General features: G+C 32.5%; 2 protein-coding genes across 5 annotated transcripts; both read left to right on the top strand.

Annotated features, from left to right (window-relative positions):
- The first annotated feature begins 824 nt into the window (after positions 1 to 824).
- Positions 825 to 4,962, top strand: LOC106374077 (NAI2-like protein). The gene is made up of 12 exons (XM_013814179.2): positions 825 to 914; positions 1,040 to 1,088; positions 1,184 to 1,245; positions 1,532 to 1,604; positions 1,697 to 1,750; positions 1,819 to 1,866; positions 2,233 to 2,319; positions 2,469 to 2,522; positions 2,616 to 2,669; positions 2,755 to 2,883; positions 3,944 to 4,050; positions 4,165 to 4,962. The coding sequence occupies exons 1-12, from the start codon at positions 825 to 827 to the stop codon at positions 4,849 to 4,851; spliced, it is 1,494 nt and encodes a 497-aa protein (XP_013669633.1). The 3' UTR covers positions 4,852 to 4,962.
- Positions 4,963 to 7,228: 2,266 nt separating this feature from the next.
- LOC106377388 (TSA1-like protein) lies at positions 7,229 to 12,228 on the top strand. Of its 4 annotated transcripts, none has more exons than XM_022700435.2 (27): positions 7,229 to 7,378; positions 7,454 to 7,505; positions 7,610 to 7,651; positions 7,756 to 7,862; positions 7,972 to 8,041; positions 8,145 to 8,222; positions 8,309 to 8,362; positions 8,479 to 8,544; positions 8,638 to 8,685; positions 8,766 to 8,831; positions 8,920 to 8,967; positions 9,065 to 9,127; positions 9,210 to 9,257; positions 9,350 to 9,418; positions 9,503 to 9,550; positions 9,649 to 9,711; positions 9,795 to 9,842; positions 9,939 to 10,001; positions 10,086 to 10,133; positions 10,219 to 10,287; positions 10,389 to 10,436; positions 10,570 to 10,611; positions 10,696 to 10,779; positions 10,866 to 10,928; positions 11,009 to 11,038; positions 11,122 to 11,225; positions 11,309 to 12,228. In XM_022700435.2, exons 1-27 carry the CDS (start codon positions 7,304 to 7,306, stop codon positions 12,014 to 12,016), a joined length of 2,304 nt encoding a protein of 767 aa, XP_022556156.2. In that variant the 5' UTR covers positions 7,229 to 7,303; the 3' UTR covers positions 12,017 to 12,228. The 4 variants fall into 4 exon arrangements, with proteins under 4 accessions (XP_022556156.2, XP_022556157.2, XP_013673067.2 ...); XM_022700436.2 differs by having other exon boundaries at positions 10,869 to 10,928; XM_013817613.3 differs by having other exon boundaries at positions 8,315 to 8,362.
- The last annotated feature ends 12,748 nt before the right edge of the window (positions 12,229 to 24,976 follow it).

A 24,976-nucleotide genomic window follows, 5' to 3' on the forward strand; every position in this document is an offset into this window, starting at 1 on the left:
TCATAAATTAAGTATTTGATTCATTCGTTTATTCATGTCAATTTCACAGTCTTGTAATATATACGACCTAAACTCGGTAGTGTCATAAATTATGCATTTGTTTCCTTCGTTTGTTCTTCATGGCCATGTGAACCTTTATGATATAAACCTAATTTTGTGGTCAATATCACATGCTTTATTTATTTATATTTTTTTTTGTTTAAGGAATAAAATAAAGAAATTTTCTTTTATTGAGAAGTGTATATATAGTATTCTCTTACGAATTTTACTTTTAATTCTGAATCTTTTTATTGTTGGAACTAGAGTTGGACTCAGGACCGTGGAACCTAGCGTCCAGTGCCAAGCCGGCCGCACAAACGAATACGATTTGAATAATTTTTGATAATATATTGTTTTAATCGCGAAACAAATTTTAGGTTTAGTAAATAACTTTAATAGGAATTTGAACACTTGTTTTTATTTTTTATTTTCCTTGTCGTCTATACATGGACCAGATCTGAACCTGACTTATGATATAGCGAGTGCACTTATAAAAAATCAATAAGCTCCATCACTCCATGACCCGGTCAATTAACAACTTCATAAGATATCAAACCTTAGCGTATATTTACATCATTGATTACGAAGCATATAATACGTTATGTTACTGATGAATATATAAAAAGACTCGTGAATTGATTATATGTGTATATATAAAAAGACTCGTTAGTTTAGTCTGCATCATGGGCTCTATTTAAAGCACAAGAAGTTTTGCTTCAAACATCAAAACAACTAAAAAGTACAATATTAAGGATCAAAACAGTGTATTTAATTTGGTGTCTGTAATGGCAATCTCCACGATGGGAAAGAAAAATGTGGGTTTGGCCCTAGCAATGTGTCTCGTTCTCTCAAGCTTCCATGAGATTTCTTGTCAGGTAAGCAAGCCACAATCAGATACCTTTTTCCTAATTATTACCATACAAAAGAATTAAAGAAGGAATAATAAGATGAAGATCAGAATTAAAATTGACTTGCATGCATGGATTTGGTTTTTGTTTAGGTTGGCGAAAGCAGGGAATTTGGAACGTTAGAGAGTCAAGAATCTGAATGTAAACTATATATTTGACGAACTTAATATTATTGTTATCTTAACGTCGATATATAAATAGCAACGGTATTGAATTTGGGTTTTGTTTGGGTGCAGCTAATGTCCAAACCTTCGAAGGGAAAGCGACATCATCTGTGTCTCACTCTGTCGAAGCCGAGGTAAACCTAGAACATTCTTTAATGTTATGACTCAATTCTAGGTTAAAAAATGAGGTGGACATAGAACATTTTGACGTCTCAATTCTAGCTAGGTTAAAATAAAAGGCGAGGTAAACTAGAACATTATTTTGATGTTTATAAGTTATATAACTCAATTCTAGGTAAAAACAATAATTTATGGGTGATTTGGTGTACATTTTTTTGGCATGTGTTAAGATTTCTTAAGTAAACAGGTTAATTTTGTAAAGAAAAAAATTGTGGTTTGTGAACTTTCGGTTATATATAGTCTGAAGATGCTAGTAGTTATGAAGCGGGTCAAGGTTCGAGTAGCTCGGACGACATCAAACGTCTATTGCAAGGTATAGTGGATTAGAACTACCTATTCAGATTGAATAAGAAAGGCCATGTAGATCCGTTACGTTTTTAATAGGTTTGTCCTTTTTGATTGTAGGGTTTAATAAAAATGCTGGATCTGAAGCTGAATTAATGGATGCTTCTGAAACCGGTAAGAGGTTCTTTTTATTCTACACAGTTGTTTTTGGTAACATTTTTCTTATGTGTTGTTAAATTCAGGTGCTTCGAATCAGGAAAGGGTGAAAGAGCTTCAACGCCAGATAGAAGGTAACTTTATCTATATATGTGTTCTTAGGTAATCTTGAACCCCTTCTTGGTGCATGAAGTGATATATTGTTAATATCCAAGACTTCTAATGTATTTTTGCTATTTTTTCGTCTAAAAATAGAAGTATAATTTACTCATATACATCCCTCTAAAATAGCATTCTTCTATTATAATGTAAAAAAAAAACAGAAGAATGTTATTTATTCCTTTATTTATAGAAAGAAAACTAGTAATATATATCTTTTTTTAAAAATAGTAAATTTACCTCTAAATACTATTATATAAGGAAAAATATAGATGAGTTGGAAATGCTTAAGTAGCTTTATTCCAACTAATAACTGTTCACATGTTCCATTTCGATCCTAGCTTCGGCATCTAGCAGAACTGTTGTAGAAGAAGAAGAAATCACAGAGGAAAAGAGTAAGGTGGAAACAAGTGGAAACACATTCCAAGGTACAGTTTGAGATGATATAAAGTTTTTTTATATAGTTAATACTTGTTTGTATTAAAACTTTTTATCTAGAGAATTTAATTTAATTTTTTTTTGACATCCGAATTTAATTTAATTTGCTGAAGCTTATTTGTTCATTTCTTAATTCCAGGGGGTGAAAATACAGATGATGGAAGAATATATTATAACAAGGGTGAAAAGGAATGTAAGAATACACTTCAGTTAGTGTTCTTGTTTACTTCTTTATATGCTAGTTAGATCTCTTGCAAAAGAGTTCTTATATCATGCATTGTAACAGCTGAGGGAAACCGAGGGTTCATGATAAAGGAACCGACAATAACAAGAAATGAAGGTATATATAATCTTCCTATTCTTAAAAGGGTTCTTAAAAGAGTTATCAGATCATCGTGATGTATATAATTAGTTACCTTTTTCAGATGGGTCAATGGGGAGTCGTGAGCAGTATGAGTCGAAGCAAGAGTCAGTGGAGGGTCGTCTAGAGTATGAGTCGAAGACAAGCAGTAGTGGCTCAGGGGTTCTGGGATCTCTAGCAATTGGACAGTCAGGTTTGTCTCTCATAAAGCTTTTAATTTGGACGTACCATAAACCATACATTATTATAAAAAATGTGAGAAGGAAATGACCCTAGACTATGTAAAATTAACTTCTTCCTAACGAGAATCGTATGATGTCTACTACGCAATCCGAGAGTTTTCATGAATACGCCAAGATAAGATTATTGTTCAAGTGTTTGTAGTGTTTAACGTTAATTATTGATTACCTAATGGTCTTATTTCCAAAAAGAGAGAAAGAAATCCCAAATTTACTAAGGTTTTTACAACTACTAGCTGTTTTCCTGCACCATGTGCAGTAATTAAATTTTTAAACTTAACTTATATTTAAAAATAAATTTTATTAAATATTAGATTTTAATATTTTCTTACTAATATTTAGATTTGATATATATTAAATCAATTTGTATAAAACTAATAAAAATGATATAAAATTGTATAATTATAAAAAATTTAGCCTAAACAATATTTCTAAAATTTGTAGATATATAAGAAACTAATGATCTTACGATTAGATAGTTAAATTTTTAAAAAATTTGTAAAATTTTTTGAAAGCTTTAGTAATACAAATTGTATAATTATACAAAAATAATAATATTTCAAAATTTAAAATGTTATATATGAATATATTTATTTTATAGATGATGTATGAGTTATTACCATATTTTAAAAAAGTTTACCAAAAAAAAATATCAATATTAAATATAATATATGAATTATTACCATATTCTAATAAGTTTGCCAAAATATAAATCAACATTAAATGAAATTATCCATGTCATATTTTTCCGGAAACCATGTCATTAATTTCGGTAGTCATCTCATATTTGTTTTGTAAAATTGATTGTAGAAAGAACACGTGGCAAAATCACTTCGCAAATATAGTCTAGGGGATATGTCGTATAAGAAATTTTGTTACCTAAATATTAAGCAAGAAATATGCTGAATCCGTTTCGCAATCTCTAAATGCCCTAGTTACAAGAAACTCAGAAGAGCATTATAAAAAAACAAGAAACTCAGAAGAGCTTAATTTTTTGTTGCTGTGGGCATGCAGGTGCATGGCGCTGTATTAACCAAGACAATAATGGTGTTAAGGGAGACGATTCTATAGTTATACCAAAGTATGATTTAAATGACATCATCAAGGAAGAATCCATCAAGGTAATGCTCCTTAGGCTTGGAGAATATTTCCATGAAATATAGTCAATAATTTATTGGGATAAAATGAAGTTATTTTAGTAACATCACTATAAATGTGTTAACTTTGATATGTAGGGCTCCTCGTCAAAGACCTCTAGTCTCATAACATCGCTGACCGAGATTGTTGATAATCATAAGAAAAGACGATGGACGACAGATGTAAAAATAGGAAAGGTTTCTACTACAGAAACATCAGAGAAGGTAACGAAGCTAAAAATGACCTTGAAAAAGTACGTTGGTATAAAGGTGCGTGAGCTCGTGCATCGTTCGGATTACGAGGAGATACTGACGATGGCTGCACGCTATGAGGAACTAACCCGGGCTAAGGTAACCTACATATCGAGGCTGGCCACATACGGGACTGTGATAAGAGAAGGATTCAAAGCCTCTCAGCGAGTGAAAACCGTGCACCAGCGTGTCATATTGCATGAAAACGTGGCCATAGAGAAGCAGAAAAGGGTGGACGCTGAGTTCGAGTTAGTCAAGGCTTTGGCTCAGAAAGGAGACAACTTGGCCGTCCAAATATTCGCAATGAAGAAGGCGGTGTTGAAGCTTGAGGCCGAGAAGAAACAAGTTGAGATTCAATTCCAGAAGAGTGTCGAGAATCTGTCAAGTGTTCTAGAGGAATCGTCTCACGCATACGAGAAGCATCGTGTGGTTGTGCGCGAGTGGAAGGAGGTGCAAGCATCTGCTGAATATTCGCTTGAGACCATCGAGAAGGCAGATGTCGTTTGGGTTCAGTTTCTCAACACTCTTACTTAGATACAAGTACTCTCTTCTGTTTCTTCTCAATTGATTTACACACTTTTTTATCTTGTTTTATGTTTCAGTATTCCTTGTCATCGTTACTTTTCAATAAAATTTGTTTGTTTTCGATCGAGACTATATATGGACTAATGTCATCATCCTTATAAACTAAATTCAATAAATTTATTTTATTAATTCAAAGCTAAAGATATATCATGTCATCATGGCTTTGAAAGTAATATGAGTATAACTTTCTGAGTTGTGAACAATTTAGTTTAATCAACAAAACAACTTTTTCAACTCCTGCATATTTACTTCATCTTCTTAATACTAGATTAATTTAGGCGAAGTTAATTAATCTAGAAGCTAGTAAATCATTTTATGTCCAAATTGTCTTCGATGAAACATATGAATGAATTTTATAAATGTTTTGTATTTTTAGACAATAAAGATTAATTTGTCCAAAAAGACAATAAATATTAATGAATGAAGTGCTAATTAACTACTTAGACTTGTGTTTAACACACAACAGATTTGTGATTATTAATATAAATGGATGTTAGATATTTAATTAGTGTATGATATTATCAATGAAATGAATTAGTCTACATTACTGTTCTTAAACCTAAATATTACTATTGATTGATCAATCATCATAAATTAGTATCTAGTCACTCAAATTTACTTTAAACCCAAGAATTTATTTGGTAATCATTTTCTAAAATTATCTGCTTCAACTCCCATTTGGTGTTTTAGTTGCTTCTTGTTAACTCTCTGTCTACTTGCTTTTATTGCAAGGTTCATTTGATCATTTTAATTTGAATTATCACTAGTTATTAGAATTGATTAAACTTGTTTACCTTAAATTAGATTACTATTTACATTTACAATATGTCTATTCACTCTTTTTGAGGTTCGACTTTCAGTACTACTACTACATTGATATGTTGTATGCTCAGGGATGAGTGTAGTTGAGATTATTAAACTTCAACCATATCAATATGACAATATCGTTATATTTTATAGGTTATTTTTTCTTTCATATAGGTACTTTACACAAACATAGGACTTACATATATATACTATCAGCTCAAAATTGTTGATTGGTAAAAAATGTTTAAAATAGAAATTATAGCCAACGTCTTGCGATCGTGAAGTCTGATTTTGAATTAATGATCTCTTTTAAAAGTATATGATGGTTCTTTTTTGCTAAAAATATAGTTGATGGTTGAGTTAAGGCCGACACATATGTGTCACATATGCATGATCATATACTCCATATATAAAATGTATTTAATGGTCTCATGTTGCACGCTAATATTATCTTATACCTGTAAACATTTCTCAGCCAATGAGTACAATGTAAAACACTGATCGACAGACTAGTCTATATAAAATATATGTGCTTATCTAAAAGATACGATTTAGTAGTACTGACCATCGCATTATTGAATTACATCAGCAAAGAAGTTCACAGAACGTGGACAACTTTATCTTTTTATTAAGATTAACATGGACTCGATTAGACTCTGATGTTAATTTTAATTAAAACCTTTTTTTCTAAGTTCAGACCACAACGTCATGTAATATTAATTTTGTTTCAAGCGTAACTCTATGATGTGCGTTACGTTCTAAAAATTTTCTAAGGTGTTTTTCCAGTTGAACCAACAGCACTTGATTCAAAATATAAACATTTAGCTTATTATTCCAAAAAAAGTTCATTAAAAATTTGTTAAATGTTAGATTCGGGTTTATTATGGGCTTCCAACTCAAAACCAATTGGCAATAAGTGGATTGGCCCTAGCCCTTTATATATTACTTAATATCCCATTGATTGTCCAATGTGGGATACATATCCCTTAATACCTCTCCTCGAGATGATGGCTCTTATCGGCCAGAAATCTCGGAAACTTTTTAAGACAGTTATACTCGGTCGAGCGAGTCAACTACGACCTATATAACCGGTCGGGTAGGGTTAATATTAATTAGGGGTTTAACTTATTAGGATCTGGGCTCTGATACCATGTTAGATTCGGATTTATTATGGGCTTCCAATTCAAAACCAATTGACAATTAGTGGATTGGCCCTAACCCTTTATATATTACTTAATATCCCATTGATTGTCCAATGTGGGATACATATCCCTTGATATTAAACATATTCAAAGAAAATAATGTTAGCCTAAGATAAAACTGTGATTGATACATAGTGGATATTGGATAAGCATAATTGCATGAAGGTTTTACAGAGTCCCAAAGTTAACTACTGAAGATAAAATAAAGAGCGGTGACTTGTAAGCAGTAGGAACGTGGAATATATAAAAAAAGTAAAGCCACGTGAATTTATATTATTAAATTAGAAAACCACGTTGAGTTGTTAATTTGGGTTTTATTTAAAGTCTTGTTATGTGTTTTCTCAAGCTTCAACACAGTGTATCTCTTGATCTTTGCGATAACAACTTACGCCATGGGAACAAAGTTCTTAGCTCTGGTTTTGTCTCTCTGTCTTGTTCTCTCAAGCTTCTATGAAGTTTCTTGTCAGGTACGCCATACACAAAACACTATTTCTCTAAAACCATTTGAATTGATTTCAAACGCATTGACTTTTGCTGTGTAGGATGAAGGAACTACAGGTTTGAATTTAGATCTAATCGACCGTGAATACCAAGGTAATATTACGATAAATTGTCTGAAGAGGCTCATAGTTTTTGTTAGGTCATAACAAGGAAATGATTTTTTTTTTGAACTAATAGGAAATGATATTTTGTTGCAGATAATGTCAAGTCTCTCCAAGGCAACGAAGGAGAAGATCAATGTAAGACCTCTCTCTCTCTCTCTCTCTCTCTTGTTTCTTTTTCTGCAAATTACCGTCTATGACTAAGACAATTAATCTCTTTGTTGTGTATGTGATCTAATCAGCTGGTGGTCAGAAAAACAGTACAGTGACGGTTAATAAGACTATTTCTCTGTCTCTATCAGAAGAATCCGTGGAAACTCTTAAAGATTCTGCTGATACCTCGTCTCAGGTAGCTTGCTAGGGTTTGGATTTGGTTTAGGATGACTATGATCTAAAGATTGCTGCAAAGTAGTGCGACTCTTGATTAATATCTGGTGTCTTGTGATTTGGATCTATAGTTAGGAGCTGTTACTGATGAAGTCGTTACACCTTCCAGTATGTTGGACCATATCGAACTTGAGTTCCAAGGCAAGTCAAGAAGTTTCCTCTGTTTTGATCTGTTTTTCTTAAAAGTTGATTATGTTTGGATCAAAGTCTTGACATGAATGGTTTGTTTGTTTCTTGATAACAGCACATATCGATGAACTTGAAAAGGCTGGATCTGACGGTATCAACAAAGTTGATGAATCCAAGGATGATGAAGAACTAGGTTTGAAAAAACAAAAAAAACAAAAAATCTCCATATTCATCTAGTACCCTTTTGCTAAATGAGTGTTAACTATGCTGTCTTTGTAATTTTAGCTGCTCAGAGGAAGAAAATGATGGAGGAGATTGAACGCGAGTTTGAAGGTACTTTTAGATGTTTCTGTCTAACTTCACATTAGTTCTTGAAACCAATGTTATTGATAGATTCATACTGACTTTTGGTTTATGTCTTTGTTTCATTACCTCATAATTACTTACAGCTGCTGTAGCTGGATTTGAAAAACTCAAGATTGACGGTTCCACTCAAGGAATAGATGATGAACAATGTAAAAACACACATTCTTCCTCTAGTACTTGTTACCAATCATTTGGTTCTTCTTCTATATTCTAATTCCAAGTTTTCTATTCTTGTGTTACAGCTGCAATGAGACAAAGCATGATTGACGAGATTGAACGTGATTTTGAAGGTATTTTAACATTAAAAATATAATATTTGTTTAATTAAGTACTTAGTTAACTAATAATTAGTTTCATTTCCAAATTGAAGCTGCTACAAAAGGTCTTGAACAACTAAAGGCTGATGATTTAACTGGTGTCAGCGATGCAGAACATGGTTCAAAACTCTCTCGCATTGTTACTTTGTTAGATGCAATGTCTTTATTTACTGTATTACTGAGTCAGGCTTTGTGTGTTTGTTATAGCTGCAAAGAGACAGAAGATGCTAGAAGAGATCGAAAGAGAGTTTGAAGGTATCTTAATACTTAACCATAACTAGTGTTTTGTTAGGTCACTTCATTTTACCTTTACAAAACCATCTTAGACTTTGTTTTGTCCTCTGTTTTGCAGAAGCTACAAAAGGTCTTGAAGAACTAAGGCACTCCACTTCAAGCACGGATGATGAATCACACTGTAATATTTGCTCTCCCTCTATTCTCATGATACCTACATATTTAACTAGAGGACTCATAGATCTCATTTGTCTTCTTATTAGCTGCAACTAGAACAAGCATGCTAGATGAGATTGAGCGTGAGTTTGAAGGTATCTTGACATACTCCTACTAATTGATTCACATTCTTTGTGGTGAGACTTCTTAGATTAACGATTATGTTTACATCTTCTTCTACTTGCAGCTGCTACAAGTGGTCTTAAACAGCTAAAGATTAATGCTCACACTGTCCAAGATGATGACAAAGAACAAGGTAAGAAACTCTCATCTCTACTTTGATACCTTCTTGTCCCTCATTCAGTTTTCTGAGATAGATATATGTTATGTCTTTTCACAGCTGCCAGGAGACAGAGTATGCTAGATGCAATTGAACGTGAGTTTGAAGGTAATGTGACTTAATAATCATCACACGCATAGAGATTCTTTTACTCTCTCTCTCTCTTGGTTTCAAGAAGTTCTTAAAGAGTGTTTCCTCTCTTGCAGCCGTTACCGATAGCTTTAAACAGCTTGATGATCTCGCTGATAACAAAGATGAGGGAGACCAATGTAAAATAATATCACCATTTAACCTTTTAGAAGTTCCTTTACCTTTCTTGGAGGTTTAGTCTCATGCATGTCTTTGTTATCAGCTGCAAAGAGGCAAAGTATGTTGGATGAGATTGAGCGTGAATTTGAAGGTACTATCATCATATTCATTATCCATGTTAAACCTCTTGTCGTTCTTAGATCAAATTTTGAACCATTTCCTCTGTTTTACCCAAACTACTTTGCAGCTGCTACAAGTAGTCTTAAGAAACTAAACCTTGAAGATTCCACTGAAGGAGATAGTGAAGAAAGTAATGAATTGTTCTAACTACTTTTTATGATCACTTTGCATCTTCCATAGTATTCTGAAGAATGGTTGATGTTTTTTGTTACAGATGCAAGGAGAAATAGCATGCTTGAAGCTATCGAACTCGAGTTTGAAGGTTACTTTCACATAATAAACTTATTTGCTGAATGTTTCTTCTTCAAAAAAGATCAAGTACATAAGTTATTTGTTCTTACTTGCAGCTGCTACAAAAGGTCTTGGAGAGGGAAAGGCTAGTGATTCAACTCAAGGCAAGGATCATGATGAACACTGTAAAAATATTCTTCCCTCTTGTAGCTGTAAAAGATATATGTTCCAAATTTTTTTTATAATGTATACTGAATCAGATTTTTGTTTCCACGTTTTGTTGCAGCTGCAAGTAGAAAAAGTATGCTTGATGCTATTGAACGCGAGTTTGAAGGTACTTCAACACATAACTCTCTCTGAATATGAAGAAAACTTGGTGCAATAAGTCTTGACAAGTATATGAATTCAAATCAGAATGTTGTAGAAAGAGTTTTCTTATGTATTCTTTTTCATATTCCATGTTTCAGCTGCAACTAAGGGCCATGTAGAAAAGACTTATAAAGATCAAGGTACTAAGAGTTTGATACCTTTGTTCCTCTTAAAGCCTTCTAAAATAAATTATAAAACATTTTTTCCCTTTTTTTTGTTAACAGCTGAAACTCAGAGAAGCAGCATGTTGGAAGAAATCGAACGCGAATATGAAGCAGCTGCAAGTGCAAAGGCTTCTGGAAAATACTGTAAGAAACCACTTCTTCTGTTTATGTCATGTTTCCATCTTTTAGCTTCTTTTGGTCTAAGACAGCTCTTACATGTGTTGTCACAGCAGCAGCTGCAAAGAGTTCATCAACCATAAGTACAGTTCAGAAAACTTCTGGTGGATCCAACTGTAAGTACTACAAAGATTCTCACAAACACATTTCTCTAAATTGAACTTGATCTCAATGTTCATATGTTTATTTTCTACAGCTGGCTTTAGCGGTCTTCTAAAGTCTACAGGTTAGCTTTGAATCTTTCTAAACCAAAGAAACACACAAGAGAGCTATTTTAAAATGTTTTCTCTCTATTTGTGTTTCTTGCAGATGGTGTGTGTGGTTGTTTTAACAAAGGCACAGATGGTCTTAAGATTGACACAGATTGTTCAATTAACATAGGGGAGATACTCGCTGAAGAATCAAACTTCCAGGTTTGTTATCTATATTTTTCTTTGTAACAACAATGGTAGGACTCTAATATCTAAATCAGTTTCTTGATTTTGTGCTTTGGTAGGGATCAGAGAGCTCTAGCCTCACAACTTCACTGAACAATCTCTTTCACACCCATAGACAAGAAACAACCTCAAAGGTAGGCAAAGTCCTTGGCTCATCTTTAACAGTCACTTCCACCGAAAGCGAATCATCCGCTACATCGGAGAACATAGACAGCTTAAAGGAAACCCTAAAGAAGCTACGCGGTCTAAGCGCACGTGACCTTGTAAACCATCCCAACTTCGACGAGATCATAGAAGCCGGTACGCGTTACGAGGTACTCAGCTCAGCTTCAATAGGTTACATCTCTTTGCTAGCCAAATACAAAACCGTCATTAAAGAAGGACTCGAGGCTTCACAGAGAGTCCACATCGCTCAAACCCGCGCCAAGCTTCTCAAAGAAACCGCCATGGAGAAGCAGAGATCCGTGGACGCCGAGTTCGCATTCGCCAAGACACTTGCCCATCAGGGAGACGCGTTGTCTATCAAAATCTTTGCGATCAAGAAACTGTTGGTTAAGCTTGAAGCAGAGAAACTGAACGTTGATCTAAAGTTTAAATCTACAGAGACCAATCTAGCAAGACTTCTTAAGGAGGCTTCTCATGCTTATGAAGAGTATCATGTGGCTGTGCGTAAGGCGAAGGACGAACAAGCTGCTGAGGAGTTCGCTCTTGAGACGACCAAGAGAGCTGAACATATTTGGGTTCAGTTTCTTAGTTCACTTAATTGAACTAATGAGGTTGTTGATTGTGGTTAAGACATGTGTTCAACTAGTTGTGGTTCTTGTCTTGTTTTTCTTGGTCTTGTTTTGTTACAGACTTTGTTTGTTGGTTATATCAGGTGAGAGAGGTTGAGTCTGTTCATAGATAGAAAAGAGTCTGTGAGAGATGTGAGCCCCAAAATAATGTTTTATTCCTCTAATAAATTTGTTTTTTTTTCCCATTTCTAGCTGATTGCAGCATGAGTGACTATTTCAAAGGTATCTCTTGGTATTAAAATATTAATATTTACAAATAATTCAAGGGAGAATTGCCAAGTGTGACTCAAAACTTGGAGTCAAACCCAAAACAATACCCCAACTTGGGTCAAACGCAAAAGTAACTTAAAAGGCTATTGAAATTACAACTATCCCCTTGTGACCAAACAAAAAAACGGAATTTTTTTTACGTTTCTACCCCTCGCAAGTCGTCTGTTTAGACGACTTGAAAATAAGTCGTCCAGACGACTTAACTGAAAGTCGTCTGGACAGTTAGTCTTAAACATAATTTAAAAATTTTGTAAAAAATATTTTGATAAGTGAAAAATGGGAATTATGTAATTAACATATGTCTTAGGAGGTATAAATTAAGATATAACAAATTTCAATTGTTTTCAGCATAGATGAGTGAAAGTAGTGAGTCATGATATTCTTTAGTTTATGTTTCATCAACATATGTTGTAGTATTGTATGTGTTCTTAGGGTTAGATTTTGGAAAGCATTAAAACCGTTTTTGAAAATTTTTAAAATTACTTATCCGTGTTCATTTCTGTGTATAGTAAACACTATTTAAGTATAATTTGATTTTATAACGTGGTTAGTTAGTTAATCTAGTCATTTTAGTTTAGGGGTTCATTTTAGGGTCTAGGACGACTTAATATTTTGTCGTCTGAAAACAGACGACTAAATATTAAGTCGTCTGTTGTACATTATCAGCCAGAATAAGTCGTCTAAACCGGACCAAACCTTAAAGTTTACCAATGTACTTTTAAAGCTAACCGGATTATTTACCCAATATATAAGGTGATTTTTTTTTTGTTTCATTTTTCGCGAAATTCAGAAACCCTAACAGTTCTCTCTCAAAACCCTAACAGTTCTCTCTCAAAGGCGATTTCGAATTCCCACGATTTCCGAACAAACCATCGTTCTCAACGTCGGCTATCTATCTCACTTCATTCTCACCGTTGTCGCCGCAGCTTCTTCTAACCCTAGCGCCGCCGATTCCTCTAAACCCTAGCGCCGCCGATTCCTCTAAACCCTAGCGCCGCCGCTTCCACTATTTCCGAACAAACCGTCGCCCTCGCCACCGTGGTCACCAACGTTCTCACCGCCGCTTCCTCTAAACACTAGCGCCGCCGCTTCTTCTAAACCCTAGCGCCGCCGCTTCTTCTCTGTAAACCTTAGCGCCGTTTCTCTGTAAACCCTAACGCCGCTAAGTCATCAATCTCGAGGAAAAGATGAACATAAAACGTTGTCTCTATCAATTTACTCATTCTCACCGTTTCACGTTTATTTTTTCAGATCTATAACCGCAATGACGAGTACTCCAACTCCTTCTGCGACTGGAAGACTTGTAAGTAATTTAAGTCGTCCGGCTTTGTCTTCCAACTGGATGACTTAGTAGATGACTTAAATATAAGTCGTCCATTTGGAAGACTTTCCAGACGACTTAATTATAAGTCGTCTACTAAGTCGTCTGGACTTATATTGTTGTCTTTGATTATTTTGCAGACAAAAAGGATGGATATTCCAGAACTCCCCCGTAGGTTATACACATCAGGGGAAGAGCCAGAAGCCCACAATAGCATTTCGTATCATACGGATAACAGCAAGTTGCATACTGCTCTTAGGAAAGCTCTTACTGATGACGAATTTGAAGAGCTCAAGGAGTCGAGTTTGGGAGTTTTCATCAAGTTCAAGGAGCAGGGATTTGGTTGGGCTTCAAGGCTGGTTCACTACATGCTCAGTTTCAAGCTGGACATTAAGAAGAAGTATGAGATGTGGTCTCTCGTTGGTCCAGAACCTTTGAGGTTTTCACTGTTAGAGTTTGAAAACCTCACTGGTCTAAACTGCGAGTACATCGAGGACCTTGAGACACCAAAATGTGACGTTACCCCAGAGATGGTTTCTTTCTGGGGGATGCTGGGAGTTCATCTGGAAGCTGGGCCAACTACTGATCAGATAATAGCAGCACTGAAGAGTACATTGAATGTCATGCGCTCGGGGGCTCCTTTGACCCTAAAGACTTTGCTAGGTGCAACGCGAAGAAAATGAGGGATAATATGGCGGTGGATATATGGAAGGAGCTTGTTGATCAGCATCTGAAAGAAAATGTGGATGTTGATAAGTTCGTAGGCATGTATGATTAGATTTGTATTTGAACATGATTTTTTAACATGATTTTTGTATTTGAACATGATTTTTTAACATGATTTTTGTATTTGAACATGATTTTTTAACATGATTTTTGTATTTGAACATGATATAAGTTGTCTGGAAGAAATAAGTCGTCTGGAAGGTTTTCCAACTGGACGACTTACAAATAAGTCGTCTAGAAGGTTTGGACGACTTATTATAAGTCGTCTGGAAGGTTTTCCAACTGGACGACTTACAAATAAGTCGTCTGGAAGGTTTTCCAACTGGACGACTTACAAATAAGTCGTCTAGAAGGTTTGGACGACTTATTATAAGTCGTCTGGAAGGTTTTCCAACTGGACGACTTACAAATAAGTCGTCTAGAAGGTTTGGACGACTTGAAGGGATAGTAGAAGGTAGTCTAAAAATAAAATACACTTGAAGGTAGTCTAAAAATAAAATACACTGGACGACTTAGTAGAAGGTCGTCTAAAAATAAAATACACTAGACGACTTAGTAGAAGGTCGTCTAAAAATAAAATACACTGGACGACTAAACATTTAGTCGTCTGGACGGGTAATCAAGACTGGACGACTTAAATTTAGGTCGTCTGGACAACTAGTCAACTGGTTGTGTACATTGTGGTTTCGTATGGCCAGTTTCCTTGCAGTTTGAGCATCTCCGTGCCCTGTGTTTCTTCCTGGGTTTGTGTCCTCTCATCCTAGATAGCTCCAACCAAGATTGCCATCTTGATTTCTTCGGTCTCCCCCGACCACGCTTTAGTTCTGGAGGAAAGCATTCTCGTTCCTCAATATGTTGTGACACGATAGGATATATATTCTCTGAGTATCCTGCATACAGATAATTCTTTGAGTACAGTGGACATACAAGTGTGGAGATATGCAAACCAGCATGTATTCCAGCAGCTATAGCATGAGAGCAAGGTATTTTCTCCACTCCATAGACACCACAATCACACTTTGCATGTTCCAAATCAACCACACAGTCCATTTTGCCACCTTTGACAAAGAAATGCCATCCATCAATTGGTTCGACCGTCATCGTACCCGCTATCTCTTCTCGAACAGCAAGCAAGTATTCAACACCCCCGCTATGTTCAGTTGTGAGACTCAAAGCATCTTGTCTCCTTTTCCAATACCATTTTCCTAACTTCTGCCTTATGAACTCCAGCAGGAACGTAATCGGAAATCCTCTTGCTCGCTTCAGTGCGGAATTAATAGATTCAGCAATGTTGCTTGTTTTTATGTTGAACCTGTTCCCCTTACAATAAACCCTTGACCATAGCCTGACGTCGGCTTTCTCCAAATACGTTGCAAGTTCCGGGTTTGCACTCCGTATCTCAGCCATGTACCGGTCAAAATCGTAAACCGTGTGAGCATAAGCAGCCCCTTTCACCAAGTACATGAGATGTTTCCCTTTAAACTTTTTGACAATGTTATCTTGAAGGTGATAATAACATATTCCTCGGGTTGCCCAAGGAAACACCTTATCACACGCACTTTTAATGGCCTTGTGCCGGTCGGAGACTATCACCAGAGGCTTGTCATGAGATATACAACTAGCCAATTTTGTGAAAAACCATTCCCAAGAAGGTATATCTTCCTCATCCACGATCCCAAAAGCCAATGGGAATATCTGAAAATTGCCATCTTGTGCGGCTGCAACTAACATAGTTCCTCCATACTTTCCACTTAGGTGAGTTCCATCCACCACAATGACCCTTCTCTGATACTTAAAACCTTTGATAGAAGCTCCAAAAGAGAGAAATAGATACTTAAATCTTTTCATAGAATCAAGTTCTATCGCCGTGATAGAATCAGGATTTGCAATGGAGATTTGCTCGAGATATGATGCCAGACGCGAATACCCTTCTTCTGCTGATCCTCTCACCAATCTTTGTGCATATAACAGTGCTCTGTATGAAGTGGTGTAATCAAGCGCCATGCCAAACATGTTCCTCATTGCATCAGTGATATGCTGCGGAGTTATCCCATCAATGATTCCAACACGATCAATGAAAAGACTACCTACATACTTCGGAGTACAGTGTCTCCGCTGAGCGATTCGGTCTCCCGCTGAGCATAAATGTTTTTCCACATACTTTGTTACCCAAAACGTGTTTGTCCCATGTTTGACACTCGCTCTGACCTTCCATCCACAATAGCTAACCGGACATGTTGCCACAACGAGAGTTTTCGTTGATTTGTATAATCTGAAAGAAAACTTACCCCTCACTGCTGCCAACCGCAGCTCTGAAAGCAGTGCACCCTTGCTAACAAAACTCTGGTTGACATAGATACTGGTACCATTCGATTTTCCTCCTTCAATAGCATTTGTCTTAGCATAAGTCTTTTGGATTTCTTCAAAACAAATATTATCATCATCTTCCTCGTCCTCATCTGGAACCTTTCCATAAAGACTGTAATCCCCACCATTCTGATCCGTTTCACCAACAATAGAATTATCAGCATCCTCCTCCCCATTTTCCTCCTCCTCATTATCACCAACATCTTCAAAACATTCATCAGCTTCATCATCATCACCAACATCTTCTTCCCATTCACCAGCTTCATCATCATCACCAACATCTTCTTCCCATTCACCAGCTTCATCATTATCACCAACATCTTTTTCCCATTCACCAGCTTCATCAATATCCCTTTTCTCTGAAACCATTTCGACCTTGCTGCGGCTTGATACACAAAGACATACTCTATGGGTTTTGAGTATCTCCAGCAAGTTTCGAACTTGTCTATCACTTGTAACATGAATGGGAAGACTGCCTGGAGCCATCATCATTTCTGCTGGTAATGAGTAGCTAATCTCCACACTCACTGTTCTCATGTCCAGGTTATAATCTTCTTGAGCCATTGCAACAAGTTCAGCATGTGTTGAATCTTCATTCAATAAAAACAATCTTGCTCCTTTGAGATCATCAACCACAAAATCCCAACGGAAATCTCTCAACAACCATTCTCCATACACTGCATGTAACTGAAAAATCATCTACAAATATTCAAAATAAAACACATTAGTAAACATAGAGAAAATGAAGAAGTTCAATAAACATTGCCGCAGACGACTTAGCATTAAGTCGTCCAGAAGACTTAAAGGTAAGTCGTCTAAAGAGGTCACTTTTGCAATTGAAAATTAAAAGGGACGACTTAATTCTAAGTCGTCCGGCTTTGTTTGTTAAAAAAAAAACTTCAGACGACTTATATATAAGTCGTCTACGAGAAACGGGCTAGTTTTGCATTTGACCGAATCGTGTCAGATCTTTGACTATTTCTGGACGACTTATAATTCAGTCGTCTCTAGGAAAGTTAAAATTTCAATATTTTATGAAAACTTGACGACTTACGTGTAAGTCGTCCTAGGTTAGTTTTGTAATTGAAAAATAAAACTTGAAATTTAACTTTCTCCAGACGACTTAGATGAAAGTCGTCCAGCTAAACGACTTAATTTAAGGTCGTCCGGGATAAGCAAGGTTTGACCAGAAAATTGGGAAAAATTCTGGACGACTTCGCTTTCCCCGGACGACTTTAAATTAAGTCTTCTGGAGGGACGACTTTATATTAAGTCGTCTGGTTAAAGTTAAATTATGAAGTTTTATTTTTCAATTACAAAACTAACCTAGGACGACTTACACGTAAGTCGTCAAGTTTTCATAAAATATTGAAATTTTAACTTTCCCAGAGACGACTGAATTATAAGTCGTCCAGAAATAGTCAAAGATCTGACACGATTCGGTCAAATGCAAAACTAGCCCGTTTCTCGTAGACGACGTATATATAAGTCGTCTGGAGTGTTTTTTTTAACAAACAAAGCTGGACGACTTAATTTAAGTCGTCCGTTTGACCAGAAGACTCATCAGTAAGTCTTCTACATACAGATGACTTACTAGTAAGTCTTCTACGCGAACAGATCTTGAAAAAAAATTCAAATTCGTACCTTAAACTAGGTGAGATGACTTTGTTTGCACACAAGGTCTTCTCCAACCACCCAGAACCTCAAACGAAAGCAACCGTAAGTCAAAACGAAAGAAATATGGCTCTGTCAACCATAGCCCATATTTTGAATCAAAAGCTTGAGTTTTTTGGATGAATATAGAGAGAAAGTGAAAGAAATGTTGTTTTTAGTTCATAACAATTGAAACAGAGAGAGTGTAAAGAGATTTACGTGCATTAAAGGGCAATAAAAGCTCCAAACAGTTCGTACAAGGTTGTTGCCACTATTCATTGCAGTGGCAATATTGTAAATACTTGAAGAAGATGAGGTTGAGACAGTAAAGAAGCCATTTTTGAAAAAAAAAAAAAAAAAATGTTAATGGCATTTTCGTAGATAAAATGCAGGTGTGGGGTTAAAATCTCAAAAAAAAAGGAGTCAAAAGAAAAGGTTAGTTTTCTGTTTGACTCCAAGTTTTGAGTCACTTTTGCAAAAAGCCCATAATTCAATTATTTGATTAAAAATTAATATTTTTAAAATAATAGTATCAATTAAAAATGACAAGTAATTAAAAGAACTTCACCATTTTCTAAAAAAAAAATTCAAATGACTATTGTCAACTTCTACTCTAATTTTTTTCTTACTATGTCTTTTTTGTTTATTAGTATTATTTTGTGAGAAACTTTTGTATATCATTATTTATTTTTTGTCACTTGACTCGTTTTATAGCAGTATGCAGATGCTATTGACAATTGCATAGGCCACAACTGAAAAAATATAAAGTTTAGTGTTTTTCTTGGGTTCACCCTCCCTCCAATAATAGGTTGCTACATGTTTTTGAAAAAAAAGGAAAAAAAGATGAAAAAAATAGTAGTTATTGCCAAAAAAGGGAAAAAAAAACACAAAACCTTGTTAACGTCATTGTCGGGTTTTGTAACCCTTGTTTTGTGAATTCTCTTGAACTTTGATAACATGAATTTGCTCCCAAATAATTCTTAGCTTAAGAATGTCGTTGAACTTCAATCTCAATTGGTTCATTTATGCTTCCATTACTGGGAAGTTTTGTAATAGATAGTAATACGCTGTTCCTGATTACAACATTACGTGAATGGTGATTTTTTTTTAGAAATGTTACGGAATGCATTATTTTTCGTCATTCTTTGGTCACCATTCGTACACTTAGCAAACCGGTTACGAGATCAATTTATTCATAGAAGTACTGAAGTTTCGTTAAAGGGAACTAATGATGCAGCTAGAATATTTGGAAAATATTCTTAAATATTTTAATTATTTGATTTATTAAAATAGGATAATTATTTTTATTGATTTAGGGTTTTTATGGTTTCTTTTATATATAGCCATTTAGGCTTACATTTGTATTCAGTTTACTGATTGATTTATAAAAGAGAGGTTTGAAACTCTTTATTTCCTTGTTACGGCTAGAAGAACTTGAGAGTTCTCAACGAATCAAGAAGACATCGATTCTTAGGTATTATTTATTTTAGTTTAGATTTAAATTAAAAAAATAAATCTAGAACCAATTAATATCACTTGCCAAATAATCTAAATTATATTACAAATAATGATTTATGGAACTAATTGTTCAAATTATATAAATAATAATAACATTTGATAACTTATTTTTTATTTTTATAAACTAAATAATATAATGAACGAAACTTTTTATAATTCTTAATTATTTTAATTAGATCTAAAATAAAAGATAAGTCTAAAAGTAATTATTATCACTTGCCAAATAACCTAAATGATATTACAAAGAATAATTAATGGTAGCTAATTTTCAAAGTTATAGAAAGTGTAATAATGTTTGATCAATTCTTTTTATATTTATATACTACATAAAATAATGAATAAAAAACAATTTATAGAAATCGATATAATGATTTCATATTCATATAAAAATATAGTAGTATCTAATAACACTAAATAATCTCTTATAATGTCCATATATGCTTTATAAATAATTAGGTTTTGAAGATTGGATGAATTATATTTAACGGACATGCGAGAATTTTGATTTAAAACATGTTTTGCATTTAAGTCAAATAATATAGTGAATAAGGTAATGTTATGATTGAAAAGAATAATTTTATGACTGAATAGAATTCTATGATGGATTTTTGGTTTATTGATTGTATGTTTTATATTACTATTTAGAGAGAAAAAAATATTGGGCAAAAAGTATGTAAAATTTAGGAAACAATTAGCAAAACTTTAATAAAAAAACGAAACGATAATGAGAAAAATAAGAAGAGACCGAAGAAGATGCATAATATGTGTTGGTGAAGTTAATGTGATAATTATATATATAATTTCACAAGCATTTGTTATAACTAAATATTCATCAGTTATTTTTACATCAAATTTATTGAAATTTTATAACTAATTTTCAAATTATTTGAAGTTAACAGTTATATTTTTAATGTTCAAACTATATGACACTGTATACATAATATATAATTTCATACATTATTTATATCCGCGAATTCGCAGGCAACTACCTAGTTAATATAAAAAAAACTGTTATGAATATTATCTAAAGAAAAAAATAATGAAAATGTTAAATAATGTAAATTAGGGTATTTAATAATTACAACCATTGTACAGCTTCAAAACTAGGAAACTAGTGTTTATAAAGGGGACAATTGGGTCTGAGGCTATTTTCTTTACATAATATTCAAAACATTTTTTTAATTAATTTAGTAATATATTAAATAGTACAACTTACAATATATGTAATAAAATTAAACATTCTACTATATCATTTTTTATCTCATATTATTTATAATTGCATTTGTGAACAAAAAAACCTGAAAATGTTTTCTTTTAAATCATAATTATTAAAAGTTAAATAAATTGTAGTTTATTTTTTGACACATCCATGATAAAAAAAAAAATTCTTGCAATGTAATGATAATATTAGAGCAAAAATTATTTTTTCTATCACAAATCAAATGAACCAAATTTCTACTGCTTAAACATAAAATTATAAATTTTGATATAATTTGTTTTACAAAAAAAAATATTTGGTATAAAATAATTGATATTAAATAATTTGGGTGTAATAAAATCCCAACAATCAATGGCATTGCTGAAGATGTAATAATCTGGTTTTTTTTAAAAACAATTCTCACTTCCCATCACTTTTTTCTTTATTCAGTTTAAATGAAGCAAATTAATATTATATACGCCACATCATACATTTTCAATCTATTTAATTTAGTATTTAATGTTTGAAAAATTGTGAAAATGCTGATTGTATATGGTCCAGTGTTTCCTGAGACTCTCTGACCAACACGAGTTTTCTCTGCTTTCTCAAAAGTTCTATGACACAAAATTCAAAATAAAAGACTTCATTTTTTCGAAATTTAACAGACTTCATATTTCAAACGGATCGATATTATTGTACATATATTAATATATATTCAATTACAAAGGAAATTTCCATTGATAATGATCTACTCACGTCAGTCATCCATATGTACAGTATATGTAATACTAGGGTCGGCATGCGCGTATCAAAATTTAAAAGATTTCATATTTCAAACTGATCGATATTATTGTACATATATTAATATATATTCAATTACCAAAGAAATTTCCATTGATAATGATCTACTCACGTCAGTCATCCATATGTACAGTATATGTAATACTAGGGTCGGCATGCGCTACGCGCGGAATATAATTTATGTATGATATATAAAAATATATAATCAATATGACTAATTATTTAGTTGTATAGCATTACAATATATCATAATTTACTTTTTTATATGAAAAATATTATTTTGGTATGATAGATAATATATGTTTGTTTCGGAGTTTCCATGAATATTTTTAAGATCTTTTATAAACTATTATATAATTTGATAAAATAAATATATTTCTAGTTGCTAAATGCTGGTGATAAGATAACGAACGTCTTAGATAGCATACTCATTTTAATCTTGAGATTTTTTAAAATGTTATAAGTTTGTAAATTTGTATGTTTTTAGTTTTTTGATGATAAATTCATATTGATTATTTTTTCTATCATTCTTTATGTTATCCTTCATTCTAATTTATTGTTTGTCGTCTTTATAATTTTATTAAAAAATTTAACTAATTTATTTGACATGCTTTCTTAGACTCTTTATTTTTTTTATCTAACTTGTAAACATTGTTCTTTAGATATTTTCTTCAACATAACTCAACAGAGAGAATCTTAAACTTTATATGTTATAATAGGTGGACCTGACTAATGATTATAAGAATTCATCATTTAGTTTGCTTTAATAACAATTGTTTTAAAAAATATTGTAGATCACATCATGTTAGATTTATTTCACTATAGCTTATTTGTTTAGTTTCTATGAAGATTTTGACTGTAACTGACTAAACAAATATTTGTACAAGCATAAAATAATAATGTTGATTAATATTTAAAATTTTAATGGATAAATAAATTCGTTAGTTTTTTGATTGATTAAAAATATTTTGAAACGCATAAATGAATTATGGCTTGCGATTCCCTCTCTCTATCTCTGCTCTCTTACTTAACATCTTTGAGAGAGAGAATGTAAATTTGAAATATTTTTCTTATATTGGAATTATTCTCTACTCTATCCAATTTTTTGTGTGATACATTTTTTCTTTATTGGATTTTATCTTCGGCTTTGTATGCCTACTTTCTGTCGCGAATGTTTTACATTTTTTTTTGTAATATTTCTCATTCACTATTATTGTTCATAAACTTCAAGTCCTATATTCTTGACGCATTCCTTGTTCATGAAGATTATGTTTGGTTTTTCGATTTGGATATTATAAAAGAAAACATATTTGATATTGATTTATAATTTATGTTGAAAATACACTTTTGAGATTTTATTTTAAAGAGTTATATTTTTATTTGTGTTCCTGGAAGGAAAAATATTGTATCTATATCTATGAATCAATTTAATTTTAATGATTTATTTATTAGTTTACCTTATTTGATGTTGAATTCCATTTTGTGTTATCAATTTTGGAAATTTTACCATTTTAAAAATAGTAAACTATAATTATGATTTTTCATATTTTGATTGTTTTTTTTCTAATCCTTTGTGTATACTCTCAGTGACTTATAGCCTCATACATAGTATATTTTATTTTTGAATATTTTCAATAGTATATAGCATAAACTTTGAAAACCATGAGTTGAATTAATTTACTTATAATTGTTTGAAAGTCTTGTATTTTTAATATTAATTCTTATTTTATATTTTATTTTATTTTAATGTTAAATTTTGAGAAATATTAAATATTAAGTAAATTTATTTATAATGTTTTACCTTTGTTAACTTACCTTGTTTGATATTGGTTTCTATTTTATTTTAAATGATCTTATGGAATTTTTTTAATCCTAATCAAAAATTAATGAATTGTTTCTCACTGATTTATAGTCTTACGTTATATATAATGCATGTTATTCATGAATATTTTCAGTAGCATATAGCCTAAATTTTGAAAATCATGAGTTAAATTTATAGTTATAATTGTTTCAATTATTGCATTTTAAAATTAATTATTATTTTAGTTAATTTATGTTAAATTCGAAATTATTATTATATATATATAAAGTTAATATATATAATGTTTTTACTTTTATTAGTTTGCCTTATTCGACATTGTTTTCTTTTTTATTATGAAATAAACAAGTTTTGGGAAACATTGACATATTTAAAAAATAATGTTTATTTGTCATATTGATTGTTTTAAATCATAATATATTTTCGTGTATTATTGTTGTTGCCTGTAAAATTTGTGTCAAACATAATATATTTTGATGAACATATAGATTAGTAATGACTAAATAAACTTCCTTATGCCTTTTGATCAATAAGAAGCAATTCAAACCCATAATAAACAACTCTTTTTATGTTACTTATGATATGAGCAGGTTAAACAATGAACCCATAAGTAAACTCCCAAAAAATAACATTCTGCAAAATCCATAATAAACAACTTCTTATTAAAACTCTACTCGGGGTTGTGGGATACCAAGGAAGAAGCAGAAGCAACCATAGTTTAGATTTCTTTTTTTTTTCTTCACTATCTATCACTTTCTCAAAGTAAGCAGAAGCAACCATAGTTTATACTCTCTTGGAAACTTAGATAATTATTTATAGTCACGCAATACTTCATATATTAGAAATTAGAAAGTTTCTTATTTTATATATTAGTCAAACAAATTTTAATTGTTTTTTTTATTTTAATTATTTTAACATTAAATTATATCGAAGAAGACATTTTTTTGTTGTTAATATTACTATTTTCTATTGAATTTCTATTTTACTTTAATAGTTAGCATTTTTCAGTAAGTTATGAAAAGTTAATATCTATTTTGTTAGTTTAGTATATTTATGTAATATTAATTTCGTTTTAAAGATTATATTTAATATTAACATTTTTAAAAAGATAATAAATTAAGATGTTGATTTGTCATATTTTGATTGGTAGTTTAACATCGTACGTGGACGCTCTCAATGGCTTATAGCCTCAACTTTTATATAGTATAGTTGGAAACTTAGACAATTATTTATAGTCAAGCAATACTTCATATATTAGAA

This window comes from Brassica napus, chromosome C1 (genome assembly GCF_020379485.1).
Source record: "Brassica napus cultivar Da-Ae chromosome C1, Da-Ae, whole genome shotgun sequence".
In the NCBI taxonomy this organism is placed as follows: Eukaryota; Viridiplantae; Streptophyta; class Magnoliopsida; order Brassicales; family Brassicaceae; genus Brassica; species Brassica napus.